This window comes from Erpetoichthys calabaricus, chromosome 8 (genome assembly GCF_900747795.2).
Source record: "Erpetoichthys calabaricus chromosome 8, fErpCal1.3, whole genome shotgun sequence".
Classification (NCBI taxonomy): Eukaryota; Metazoa; Chordata; class Cladistia; order Polypteriformes; family Polypteridae; genus Erpetoichthys; species Erpetoichthys calabaricus.
The window spans coordinates 26,595,163-26,609,414 of NC_041401.2; the positions used below are offsets into that span (position 1 = coordinate 26,595,163).

General features: G+C 40.0%; 1 protein-coding gene across 4 annotated transcripts in view; it reads left to right on the plus strand.

Moving 5' to 3' along the window:
• The window catches only part of cobll1b (cordon-bleu WH2 repeat protein-like 1b), a 132,285-nt gene that overhangs the window by 58,207 nt on the left and 59,826 nt on the right, over nucleotides 1-14,252 (plus strand). For all 4 annotated transcript variants that reach the window (XM_028806380.2, XM_028806381.2, XM_028806382.2 and 1 more), the window contains exon 2: nucleotides 7,152-7,344. In XM_028806380.2, the coding sequence (XP_028662213.1) occupies nucleotides 7,253-7,344 (92 nt within the window). In that variant the 5' untranslated portion in view covers nucleotides 7,152-7,252. The remainder of the gene's footprint in view (nucleotides 1-7,151; nucleotides 7,345-14,252) is intronic.

The following is a 14,252-nucleotide window of genomic DNA, read 5'->3' on the forward strand; positions in this document are numbered from 1 at the left end:
CAAAGAGAGAACTGTGAAGAATGACAGGAAATATACACAAACAAAATTTTTGCTGTCCCTGTGGGCTTCGTTTTACTATTTATTGCTTTATCTTTGTAGCTGGGTGGTAGCCTTACTTTATCACTGCCTGCTACCACACCAAATCGCTTCCTCTCTCCTTGATGGTCTGAATCAGCGGTCCTCTGAGCCCACTGCACCCCTTTGCTTCACACTACATTAAAGGGGCCAGGACTGTGAGGTAGCTACTAAGCAATTTCTCAGTGGGTAACGTTAACCCCGTTAACAACAGAATGCTGCTTCTTAGTGGTCTTGAAGCACTATCCCAGCCCATCAGGGCACATCTTGTTACTTGATGCCCACAGTTTTGAGGTAACGCAAACATCATAATTTTAGCTGGTTCATATCACTGGAATTTGAAGGACCACCAACACTCCAAAAGTAAGGGTAAAAAAAAATCTGTTTTAGTGACTGTAGGTAACATTTTTACATATAGCATATGAGAAAGCGTTAGCTGTTAAACCCACATAACTGACAAAAATTGAATCTGCGACCCTGGAGTGTTTTGATAATACTCTGGACACATTCTGTGATGCCATCTGTAGTGAATGTAAAAGTGCCCGATTGTTTGTAAACTTGCCCATCATATAAACATGAATATACTGTACCTTTCTTAACATAATTAAACCCCCTCCTTCACAGCTACTCCTCCACCTCTCCCCTGAGCTGACAGCATAGATCTTGCAGCCCTGTCTCCCCACCAGCATAGCAGCATATCAGAAGGTGCTAACAGCACCACTGCTCCTCCGCCTCTGGTTCCTCACACCATCATTGCTGACCACGTTTAAGGAGAACTGAAGGGGGGGGGGGGGGGGGGGTCCTAGGAAGGCAGCTGGTCCAGATAAGGTGTGTCCAAGACTTCTAAGGACCTGTGCTGCTGAACTTGCAGAACCCCTACAGTGCATCTTCACCCTGAGCCTGCAAATGGGGAGGGTCCCCACACTGTGGAAGACCTCGTGTCTCATCCCGGCGCCCAAGAATGTGAGAGCCACGGAACTCGATGACTTCAGGCCTGTGGTCTTAATGACCCAGGAGTGGCTACTTCTTCATCTCATCAGGCCACAGGTGAATCGCACAGTAGACTCCCTGCAGTTTGCCTATTGAGAGAAGGTGGGTGTGGATGATAATATTCTCTACCTCCTCCACCGGACCCACTTGCATGTGGACATAGGATTTGTAATTCTGTGAGGATCATGTTCTTTGACAACTTCCAGTGCCTTCGATACTATACAGCCTCTCCTACTGAGGGACAAGATGTACAGGATTGGAGTGGACTCGCAACTGGTGAAGTGGGTTACAGATTACCTTACTGGAAGTCCTCAGTTTGTCAGACTGGGGAACTGCACCTCACAGACTGTAATCAGTAGCACTGGAGCTCCACAGGGGACTGTTCTTTCTCCTTTCCTCTTCACACTGTATAAATCAGACTTTAGCTACATTTCAGGGACATGCCACATACAGACATTCTAAGATGTCACTGCCATTGGGGAGGTATGTCGGGGTGTACAGGAGAAGCACAGGAGTCTGGTGAATGACTTTGTAGGATGGTGTCGGTCAAACCAACTGCTGTTGAACATTCCCAAAACCCAGGAGATGGTTGTGGACTACCATAGGCCTAGACCTCCACCACTGAGACCCGTCTCCATTGAAGGGGTTGATGTGGAGTGGGTCAAGACCTATAAATAACTTGGAGTGCAGTTTAATGACTGGCTGAACTGATCGGAGAACTCACAGGCTCTAGTCAGGATGGGGCAAAGCCGGCTCTATATTCTGAGGAAGCTGAGCTCCTTTAGAACATCTGCAAGAGTTTCTTACATATGCTGTCAGTCGGTGGTTGCCAGCACTTTTCAATGCTGGGGGGTTGCTTGAAGATGAGAGATGTTGATTGTATTGACAAGCTACTTAGGCAAGCAGGATCTGTGGTTGGCATGGAAATGGACTCTCTGGTGACAGTGGCAGAGGGGAGGACACTGTGGAAGCTGCTGTGTATTATGAACCATGAACATCACCCACTATACACTGCCATAATTAAGCAGAGGAGTTTTTGTAGTAGGCTGTTATCCTAGAACTACAATATGCACAGATACAAAAGATATTTTGTCCCTAGAGCCATTAGACTCTGAAGGTCCCTGCTTCAACTTCACTTTTCTAGAATGGTTTAGGAAAGAAAACCAAATGGTTCTGATTTAATTTTACAATGTAATTATAAGTCTTGTGGTTGTTGTGTAACTTTAAAAACAAATGTATCTGTGAATTATTGAGACAGTTTAACTATTGGTTAATCAATGATTGACTGGGAATAATATCCTGTCTCTCATTCTGAACATTTTTGCCTTGTTCTTCATCCTACTGACTTTGGAAATGGAACTTGGTAGCAGGCAACTGAACACCCAGTTCTAATCTAATGTTGCACCTTTGTCATATTCGGCCAAAATAGACCTTTGACTGCTAGCTGTATTGTTGAATCCTCAGGGGTTGGCTAGATGGCCACTCATCTAACAAGACATCTGTACAATAGAAGTGTTTTTATTCTTCATTGCTAAGTTGCTTTAGCTGAATATATTCTTAATTTTCCGTTGTATTATCATCCATCCATCCATCCATCCATTTTCCAACCCGCTGAATCTGAACACAGGGTCACGGGGGTCTGCTGGAGCCAATCCCAGCCAACACAGGGCACAAGGCAGGAACCAATCCTGGGCAGGGTGCCAACCCACCGCAGGTTTTATTATTATTATTATTATTATTATTATAGTATTTAGGCACGTTTAAGCCCAATTAAAATAAAATTAATAGATACAGTGCCATGAAATATTTGTCTCCCACTTTTTTTTTAATTTAGTGTCACTTTTTTGCATACTAAATAACTGCCCCTTTTGCTTAATAATTAGTTATACCACTTCTAACTGTAATTACTGCAATTTGCCTATAAAACCTAACTATAAGTCAACGTTAGTCTTTCCCATTCTGTGGAGAAATGTTAGCCCACTCTTATGTGAAGAACTGCTTTAATTCAGAAAAATTGATTTGTGTTTTGAAATTTTAATTGCTTATTCTAGGTCCAGGAAAAGGCATCTCTGTTGGTGTGGACTTTGACTCAGCCTGTGCGGTACTTTTCTTTTGGCTTCTTGTCAGCCATTTTTGTATGGTGTTGGTTTTGGATCATTGTATTGGTGTATATTCCAACTACATTTCAGCTTCTGCTCATAGACAAGTAACCAGACATTCTCCTAGAGTTTTTTTTAATATAGTAAAGAATGAATTGTTCCTTCAATTATGGTAAGATGTCCAGGTTCTGAGGCAGCAAAGCACCATATAGTAGTGCACTGTATGGCTGCATGGTATACCAGTACTGGAAAAATACAGAAAGGAAAAAAAAAACACATTTTAACACAGTGCAGAACCAGCATTTCTGGACTTTCAGTACCGGAAGTAAACCTTGGCTTTCCCCACTCCCCCTCTGCTTAACATTCACTGTTGCAGTTGTGGAAAAGCATTTTGAAACAAAAGTACACATTTCAGCATGGTCAGAAATTCATGGGGACCCTTCAATTGCTTCAAGTTGGAAACACCCTCATCCTCCTACTTTGATGCGATCAGGAATTCACGTCTATCCAGATGAAGTAGTACTTGATGCTTGTGGTCGTGCACCACACTGGTGGGGGGAGTAACGAGAAGGGTTTTGGAGTTACCATTTTAGTACTGGTACTGAAAACCGGTCTGAAAGCTGTTACAAAACTGAAGTGAAAGTTTTAAGGTATCCATTCAGCACTAGTGTGCTGTTTGCTTCACACACACATCTGGGGATAATCTCATGGCAAATGAGAGATGAGCATTTGTGAACCTCTTAGTTAACAGTGGCCTCTGCCTAGCTACTTTTTCCAAAATGTCTTTCAGATGGTGAAGTCACTAACAGTGGCCTTTGCTGAGGAAGGAGAAACCTGCAGTTTTATAAATGTCTTTCTTTAAAGATCCTCTATTACTCCTTCCTGGATTTTTTTTTTTACACTGCTCCCTTGGAGTAATTTTGGGAAACTGGGCACTCGAGGAAAGGTTTGCTGCAGTTCCATTTGGAGAATATGCCCATCACTGTGTTAGGGTTGAGTACCAGAACTTCAGGAAAAAAAAGGTTAAAACGCCATTTCTCATCTCTTCACCTTTGATTATGGAATTAGGTGCCTATTGAATCTTAATGATAGCAACTTGACTTCTATAAAGGTCAAAATAATTGAGGTTTACGTTGAGCAGGGCCGGCTGTAATCAATGTTGGTGGTGTTCTGCTGACTCTTACTTCTCCATTTAACTGGTGTGACAATATGGGCACTGTCGACCCCTTGAACCCTCAGACCAACGTCAGACACCAGATAAAAGTCCAAGAATTGACTTTATTATTATAAATAAGTGTACAAAGCACCACTACTCCACACTACTCCAATAAACAATTTTATCCTCCACTCCCAGACGCATTGCCATCCTTCCACCCAGCTCAGCTTGCCGTCTGGGATTTCCCATGGTCCTTTTATAGTCCATGACCCGGAAGTGCTCCCGAACCCCTGTGATTTCTTAGTACTTCCGGGTCGGATAAAAACCACTCTTTCTTCATCCCGGAAGCATGTCGTTCCTTTTGTCCATGTGACCAGGACGCACTTCCGGGTTATAGGGCATGTAGTATTCCCTGAGCCTCCCTACAGCGTCTCCTGGTGGTCCCCATGGTATCCAGCAGGGCTGGTTGTAAAAAACTACAAGGTCTATGAGGCCCTGCTGGAATTCGGGGAACTTCCATGCTGCCGGGAGGGCTCCATCTGGCGGCTTGGAGGTGTTGGCCAGAATATATGGCTGGCCATCCCTCACACTGGATTGGTTTAACATAGGTACATTTGCATTTTCACGCAGTGCAAAGTTTATATTGGATAATAATTCATTTTATAAATTATATACACTAATTAAAGCATTGTTTATTTTTGTGACCTTTTAATATTAGATTTTGGTGAAAGAACTAAAAGCACTCTTTGTCAGTTTGCAATAACAGAGAAAAGAGGAACAAATACTTTTTCATACCATTGGATATATGCCAGAACTGTATGAAGATATTAGAGTTGTGTTAGTGTACATCGTTGTGTTATGTGGTTTGAATTTTTTTGTGTATGCTTTGGTCTTATACACATTTACACACACAGCAATAGTTTAGTACTTTGGGTTTGTAAACTAAAGAACTTAATAAAAGAATAAGGATGAAACTAATTTTTTTTTTTTTTTTTGCAGGAAGTATTTCCTCAGAAATGTGTATAGGTAACATTTCGGGTATGATCAGTATGCTGCTGCTGGAGAATGTGAATTTCCCATTGGGATTAATAAAGTATCTATCTATCTAAAACATGCATCTATTACTTGTTTAGTCTTATGTAACCAGATGTTAACAAAGGCATCAGTAAAGTGGCTGTTTACCTTAGAATGGTCATAAGTGGTTTAACGGAGAATGATCTCTCTTGATTTTGCATATCTTGTATATAAACGTGTACGCGTGGAAGTGTGTGTGTGTGTGTGTGTGTCTGTCCCGGAAGTGAGAGGTGGAGTTGGGGTAAGGGCTCCGCCTCCAAGGATACACAAGTGAGGTGAGCACATTGGGCAAAACGAAACCTCAGAAGAAAGTCGCTTGCTTAGCCGCTAATACAGAAGCGAGGCGAGTACATCGGCAAAACAAAACCTTCTAGCAGATAGATGCCCAGAGTAGTTCCTTTCAATTACCTGAAATCTCTACATTTCAATTCTTTTTTTCTGATGATTTCAGTAGTTTCTAGGACCCTGGGTTTATACAGCACGGGCTCACACAGCTAGTTTCAATATAAGATCTGTGAATCCTTCACATTTGTAAGTAATTTTTCCAGGACATCAAAAGCTTGTAATATGCCGCACTGCACAGAGATAAATAACCTATTGACTGATGCTTTATAAGGCATAAATAAGGCCAAAAGGAACCTTTTGCGAAGGACTTATTTTGTAAGAGTGAATGAGTAACAGATTAATTTCTGCAGTACCTAATGTGTTAACATTATATATAATTAAAACAGGATTTCAGTACTTGTACTAGAACTCTATTTAAAGTTTTTAAATTTACAGAAAGCGCTGATTCTTTTTTTTCCTTCAGTCATAGGTTTAATGCTAAAATTGGGAATGGATGGGAACAAAATTTCAATTGAGATGATATTTTGCTGAGATATTAAACATATTTGTTATCTAAAGTAAAACTTAAAAGAAGTATGACACCGAAATCAAAATGTCAGTTTCCTCAGTGTTCGTGTCGGTGGGATGTGGAAGAAAAATTTGGAGTATTTGAATTAAAACCCACATGGCCTGGCACCCTAGCCTTGCATTCAATCCCCTTTATCTTGAAGCTGCCCGTCGCGCCACAAGTCTAACCATATTGCAGTTGTAATCTTAAGATTGATGATAAAATCTTTTTTACATTTTTAAGCATTTGCTCTTAGATTTGCTTCCTTGTTATGTTTAATCCATCCATTTTATTTTTCATGCTTTATCTATCCCTTGTATTGTTGTGCAGAATTGTAGCTGAAGCACTGAATAAAATGCCGTTGAGATCACTCAAATAAGTTTGCCTGCACCCAATCGACTAAAAGTTAGAAAGTTATCGGGATTAGTGAGGAACTACATTGTCTGTTTATATAAAAAAACAAACACATAAAACTGAGCCCAGACCACATGGCAAAATTTCAATAAAAACTATTAAACTATACTTCACCAGTACACTTAACATTTTTAGAAAATAAAGGTTTATATATTTAAGCATTTTATTGATTTTGTTAAGCTTGCTTGTAACAGAACTAGGTTTGAAATGAATCAACCCCCATAATTTTAAACTGCATCCTGTTTAATTCCTGCATTTTAAAATATTTCTTTTTGTGAAGTGTAGGTTCCAGAGCTCTGATCCATCTTTGCTTAGTTTAAAAAGTCCAGTATTGTTTAAAGAAATGGAGAGTATTGAAAGTTGAAATATGAATCCTGGTATAATTGTTGTAAAAATGTCAGTTATCTAAGAAGTACAACTGTTTTATATGGCTCACATTTTGTCTTTACAGATCTTCAGTTGAAGATAAAACTCTGACACTTCCATCAAAAACACGCTGTTCTGATGGTGCAATAGTTTCTCAAGGCAACTTGGACTTTTCCAGGTGTAAGAATGGAGCAGAAAGAAAACTTGATTGACAAAGACATTGAACTGATAGTGGTACTTCCTGGGGGCAAGGAGAAGATCACTACTGTTCATGGCAGGTAAGAGGCAACCTACTGGATTAAAAAGTTGCCCAAGTGTGAGAATTTAATATTTGGGCTTTTTAATTTGTCATGGTGTTTCATGTTAGTGTGTGAGGTGTAGTGTGGAATACTGTGGCTAAAGCTTTGGTGCAACCTTGTTTTCTGTTTTTCAATCTTTGATTTACATCTTGCATCTTGGCAAATGCTATGTCAAATATTCTGGTTTCTGATTTCCTTGCTACATCCCTCGGTTTGGTCTTGAGTCCTGGACAATTGTTTATTTGAATCTCGTTCTCCCAGTTTTGACCTTGGCTCGTTATTACAATTATGTTCCATCTTCTGATTACATCCTACTTAAAATTGCCACTTCCATGTGCAGTCATACATAGTAATACTGACATTTACCTCCTTTTGTTTGCAACTTTCACAATATGTTTAGAGGTTAAAAACATAATATGGATGCAAGTCTCTTTCTTATATAAACAGGGGTATTGAGTCATTGTTTGTTTTAAAAAATAATTAAAAGGGAACTAGTGGTATTAAATGTAATTATTGAAATGATCTGTGGCTAGATTTTTATTTATATGGAATAAGCCTTAATCTAAAGTTACTTAAAAAAAAAAAAAAAGAAAATGAAAATGCAAAAGACAGCAATTAACAGAAAAGTACAATGTTACCAAATTACAAAGAACTAAATTTTAAAGTGAAACATGAAAAACTAGCTAACAAAACTTCATTTAGTTGACAGTTGTTTGAGTCAGCAAAGCTATGGATACAAGAAGAGAGCAGAGGAGTGGAAAGTCTGAGTGGTCCCATTATACTCACGTTTTGGAAGCGAGTATCCCATTCATCCAAGAGCCCCAACGTAAAAACCCTGGTCACGCTGTTCAGTTTTTTTCTAAAGTTAATTCAGTGCCACAATGACAGGCCAGTTTGTACTTTCTAGCTTCAAAAAAGCAATTTGAATTCCTGCATTTCAGTACAGAATTTAGTATTTGAAAATACAATAAATCAGATTATTTTCCAATTTCAGCTGTATTGTATACTGATTAAGAAATATATTTTGGCCGTGTTTACGTCTCTCCTGCTTAGCTGACTATTTTATTTATTACTAGCAAAATACCCGCGCTTCGCAGCAGAGAAGTAGTGTGTTAAAGAGGTTATGAAAAAAAAAGGAAACATTTTAAAAATAACATAACATGATTGTCAATGTAATTGTGTTGTCATTGTTATGAGTGTTGCTGTGTTTTATATATATAAAATACACACACACACATATAAACATATATATACATATACACATATATACACATATCTACATATATATATATACATATACACATCCACATATAAACATATATATATACACATATATACACACACACACGCTTTATGGGTGATGATTGTTTTACTCTTTTTATCTTTATTTTATTTTATTGTAGAATCAACTCCTATCTGCGCACAGCAGGGCAGCCGTGGGCGGATGCGTATGGTGTATTCACTCCATGTTATCGTGCATTGCGCTGTCAGTGGTATTTTGATAAAAGAATTTGAACAACATATAAGAAGCGTATAAATTATTAAACAGTAAAACATTAACATTTAAGAAGTAAAGTTCCATTAAGTACTACTGCAGTGCCTTCGGGTATATCTCACTTTTTGTTTGCCCATTACATGCTTAAATGTATACATTTTTTGGTGCACCTACCCGAGAACACGCGACATATAACCGAGCGTGGGAGAAGCATGGATTTTAAACACGCGTTGAGTTCATCTGCTGGTCTCCCTCGTGGAATAACTGGTAATGTTTCACTAAAATGTACAGCGAGTAAAACGACATTACCTCCTATTTTTTTTTTACGATCTCTGAGATCTTGCTTTTTTCGGTTCAAGGCTTCATAAGCTCTTTTATGTTGTATGGTGTACTTATCACAAACCATCATCTTTGAATGTTGCAAGACTTTCGCCTTGTATGTAGATCAGGGTAATTACATTCATTGCATTCCTAGTCTGAATCACAATCTGATTGTATGGGTGGTTACCTGGCACTGTAGGGTTGCCACCCGTCCTTTAAAATACGGAATCGTGCCGCGTTTGAGAATGAAATTGCGCGTCCCGTTTTGAATCAATACTGGACGGGATTTATCCCGTATTTTTTTTATCATTTTTTTTTTAAAGCAGCGTCTCATGCTAATCATCCCACACGCATTTTATGAAGATGCCTCCTTTCCTACTTTTGATTGGGTAATACTTGATGTCATCGTTAGTTTGATTGGTGTTTTTAACTGTCCAGTGAGGAGGGCGTGTCTTTTAAGTAGAGTCTGCAAAGTGTTGGCACTGAGATGTGGCGTCAGCGCCATAGTTGAAGCCCCTAACGTTGCGGTCAGCAAGTCGGCTAACATCCGCCATGTGCCATCTTTCAGTTGCGAGAAGCAGATCATAGAATGGTTGAAACTGTTGCCCCTAACGTTGCGCCACGGCGTGTGGTTCGTTTATACCTCGTGTCTTCTCATTAAACTTTTATCTCGCGAATATGTTATTGCAATCCGCAGCGGGAGCGTTTCTATAAACTTAATTTAAACTTACGTTTTACACCGTGCTTTGTTTCCCTTATGAACATGGTTGTATGCTTAACTCGCTCCGTTCTCAATTGTTTAATTAATTTTTTGCTCTTCGCTGTTTCCGGCTCTTCCTCCATTTCCCCCTACTTCGTTCTTTTATCTCGCGAATATGTTATTGCAATCCTTAACGGGAGCGTTTCAATAAACTGATTGAAAATAGTTTTGCATTTACCTTTTTAGTAAAAGGCGAGCTTTTAAGCCTGAGAAATCACCCCGTAAATGCACACGTTTAATTGGACATGTGTTAATATGTATGGTTACACAGTATTAAAAGACAGTGAACAACGTCGGTTACCTTTCTTCCCGCGTTTGATAAAAGGTGAGCTTTTAAGCCTGAGAAATCACCCCGTAAATGCACACGTTTAATTGCACATGTGTTAATATGTATGTTTACACAGTATTAAAAGACAGTCAAAAATTAACGTCATTTACCTTCGTTCCCGCGTGTGACTCGTGCTGTAAATGTCTTCCTTGTTTTTAGTTCACGTGATTACGTAGGAGGCGTGATGACGCGATACGTGACTCCGCCTCCTCCATTACAGTGTATGGACAAAAAATATGTTCCAGTTATGACCATTACGCTTTGAATTTCGAAATGAAACCTGCCTAACTTTTGTAAGTAAGCTGTAAGGAATGAGCCTGCCAAATTTCAGCCTTCCACCTACACGGGAAGTTGGAGAATTAGTGATGAGTGAGTCAGTCAGTCAGTGAGTGAGTGAGTGAGTGAGTCAGTGAGGGCTTTGCCTTTTATTATTATAGATAAGCCTCTTCTGGTAGGAGATTCAATTACAGGGAAACAGTGATGGCATATAATACATATGACAAGTTTTCTTCATTACATTTTAAATTGTAAGAAGGTTTTGAAAAGTTTGATAGTGTTTTTCAAAGACTTTTAATTTTCGGAAAATAATCTGTGTATTCCTGCGGTGGGTTGGCACCCTGCCCAGGATTGGTTCCTGCCTTGTGCCCTGTGTTGGCTGGGATTGGTTCCAGCAGACCCCCGTGACCCTGTGTTAGGATTCAACGGGTTGGAAAATGGATGGATGGATGGATCTGTGTATTCTCAAATCACATAAAGGAGGAAAAAAAACAAAAAACTCCACATTGGTGAGCTTCGTGCACAGAACTGCTTGTCCGTTATGTTACTAATTATACTGTATGTATGCATATTACACAAAACCGGGTTAGAAATGAGTCAGAACTGGTGGTGCATGAGGAAATTAGGCTAATCATTCAAAGTTGATTTTTAAAATACCATACATTATAAATGTACACTTTTTAACAAACTCCTTGGAGACAAACAGATGTGGGTGCAAATAATAAATATTCATATTCTTACCTATGGTCCTGAGCTGAGACAGAGTGAGATTGTGAGGACAAATGGACAAAATGAGAAAGGGGGTCTTTTCTGCACTCATTAGACTTGCTTCAATTTCATTGTTCCTTTATAAAAGTGACAATGACAATAGAGGTCGGTCTATCTATCTGCTCAGGCATGTGAGTGAAGAGTCATGGCAAGCTATTGTTTGCTATAAAGCAGCCCTCGTTTTGTGCCTCTAAGGAAATGAATGAGGGGAATAAAGTTGATTACTAATACCACAATGACCGAACATCATAATAACAGATTATAAATATCAGTATAAAGTATGCATTATTCCAAAAATCATTATGAAGAGTTAGTTTACAAAAATTAAGCTGCCACTTGTATTGATGATCTTACAATTATTCACACTCATTGGGCTTTTTTTTTTTTTCTTTATACAGTGGGGCAAAAAAGTATTTAGTCAGCCACCAATTGTGTAAGTTCTCCCACTTAAAAAGATGAGAGGCCTGTAATTTTCATCATAGGTATACCTCAACTATGAGAGACAAAATGAGAAAAAAAATCCAGAAAATCACATTGTCTGATTTTTAAAGAATTTATTTGCAAATTATGATGGAAAATAAGTATTTGGTCACCTACAAACAAGCAACATTTCTGGCTCTCACAGACCTGTAACTTCTTCTGTAAGAGGCTCCTCTGTCCTCCACTCATTACCTGTATTAATGGCACCTGTTTGAACTCGTTATCAATATAAAAGACACCTGTCCACAACCTCAAACAGTCACACTCCAAACTCCACTATGGCCAAGACCTGTCAAAGGACACCAGAAACAAAATTGTAGACCTGCACCAGGCTGGGAAGACTGAATCTGCAATAGGTAAGAAGCTTGGTGTGAAGAAATCAACTGTGGGTGCAATTATTAGAAAATGTAAGACATATAAGACCACTGATAATCTCCCTCGATATGGGGCTCCACGCAAGATCTCACCCCGTGGGGTCAAAATGATCACAAGAACGGTGGAACCTAATGAATGACCTGCAGAGAGCTGGGAACAAAGTTACAAAGGCTACCATCAGTCACACACTACGCCGCCAGGGACTTAAATCCTGCAGTGCCAGATGTGTCCCCCTGCTTAAGCCAGTACATGTGCAGGCCTGTCTGAAGTTTGCTAGAGAACATTTGGATGATCCAGAAGAGGATTGGGAGAATGTCATATGGTCATATGAAAAAAACTCTACTCGTTGTGTTTGGAGGAGAAAGAATGCTGAGTTGCATCCAAAGAACACCATACCTACTGTAAAGCATGGGGGTGGAAACATCATGCTCTGGGGCTGTTTTTCTGCAAAGGGACCAGGATGACTGATCTGTGTAAGGGAAAGAATGAATGGGGCCATGTATCGTCAGATTTTGAGTGAAAACCTCCTTCCATCAGCAAGTGCTTTGAAGATGAAACGTGGCTGGGACTTTCAGCATGACAATGATCCCAAACACACCGCCCGGGTAACGAAGGAGTGGCTTCGTAAGAAGCATTTCAAGGTCCTGGAGAGGCCTAGCCAGTCTCCAAATCTCAACCCCATAGAAAATCTTTGGAGGGAGTTGAAAGTCCGTGTTGCCCAGCGACAGCCCCAAAACATCACTGCTCTAGAGGAGATCTGCATGGAGGAATGGGCCAAAATACCGGCAACAGTGTGTGAAAACCTTGTGTAGACTTACAGAAAACGTTGACCTCTGTCATTGCCAACAAAGGGTTTATAACAAAGTATTGAGATGAACTTTTGTTATTGATCAAATACTTATTTTCCACCATAATTTGCAAATAAATTCTTTAAAAATCAGACAATTTGATTTTCTGGATTTTTTTCTCATTTTGTCTCTGATAGTTGAGGTATACCTATGATGAAAATTACAGGCGCCTCTCCTCTTTTTAAGTGGGAGAACTTGCACAATTGGTGGCTGACTAAATACTTTTTTGCCCCACTGTATATTGTGGCATGTGGGATAGTAAATGTGACAGTTCATTTTGTACACTTTCTACTGAGGAAACACACTTTCACACAGACACTGAACAAACCAAAGCAGGATCAGCTACCTTCATACAGAAGCCATATACCTCAGAGTAATAAAAACCTGAATAAGTGATTAATTGCCTGATGCAATCAGCTTATGCCATCTTGAGTTTCATGCCTCTTGGGCGATGCTGCAAGTTGCACTCCATCTGTAGGGAGACTGCTCTCAAGAGGATACCTTTCAATTAATGAATTTCAGGAGAAAACAAAGTGGACACAAATTCCTTTGAAAATGAATTTATTCCGGTTTTGCTTTGGACTAAGCAGATTTTTAATCTTTATCAATAGTGCCTCCAAAGCACCACATGCAACAAACAATACAGTAATTCTCTCCTTTTCTCCTCCCAGCAGCTCCATCACACTCCCTCCCAACTCTGGCTCTCCTGCTGGGTCTTCCAGTCCTTTTTATAGTCCTTGACCCGGAAGTGCTTCTGTCTTTCCATCCATGTGATTCATCTGCACTTCTGGGTCAGAAGGAGGATTGTTTTTCTTCAGCCCGGAAGTACTTCTGTCCTTCCGTCCCCATGACTTGGGAGTACTTCCGGGCTATATGGGAAACAGAAATCCCCTTGTCTCTCTGCAACGTCCCCTGGCAGCACCCACGTTACCCAGCAGGGCTGTGAAGCCAAACTCCATCTCCCATAGTGCCCTGCGGGAATCCGGGGCACCGCTATGCTGCGGGTGTGTCGGCCGGGTTGAGCTGCCAGCCGTCCATCACAATAGGCTATGATATTTCTCTGCATCAATACCTGGGGGACTGGGCAAACTCTCCAAAAGCTGCTTCATTATGAAAGTATGAGCGAGAGTTCCAAGCAAGAAGTTTGTATTAGCAGAATGGCTGCAAATACATTCACACCCTGGATTTTTGGTCTTGAAACGAGGTCCTTGCACAAGAAAATTGAGCAAATTTTCC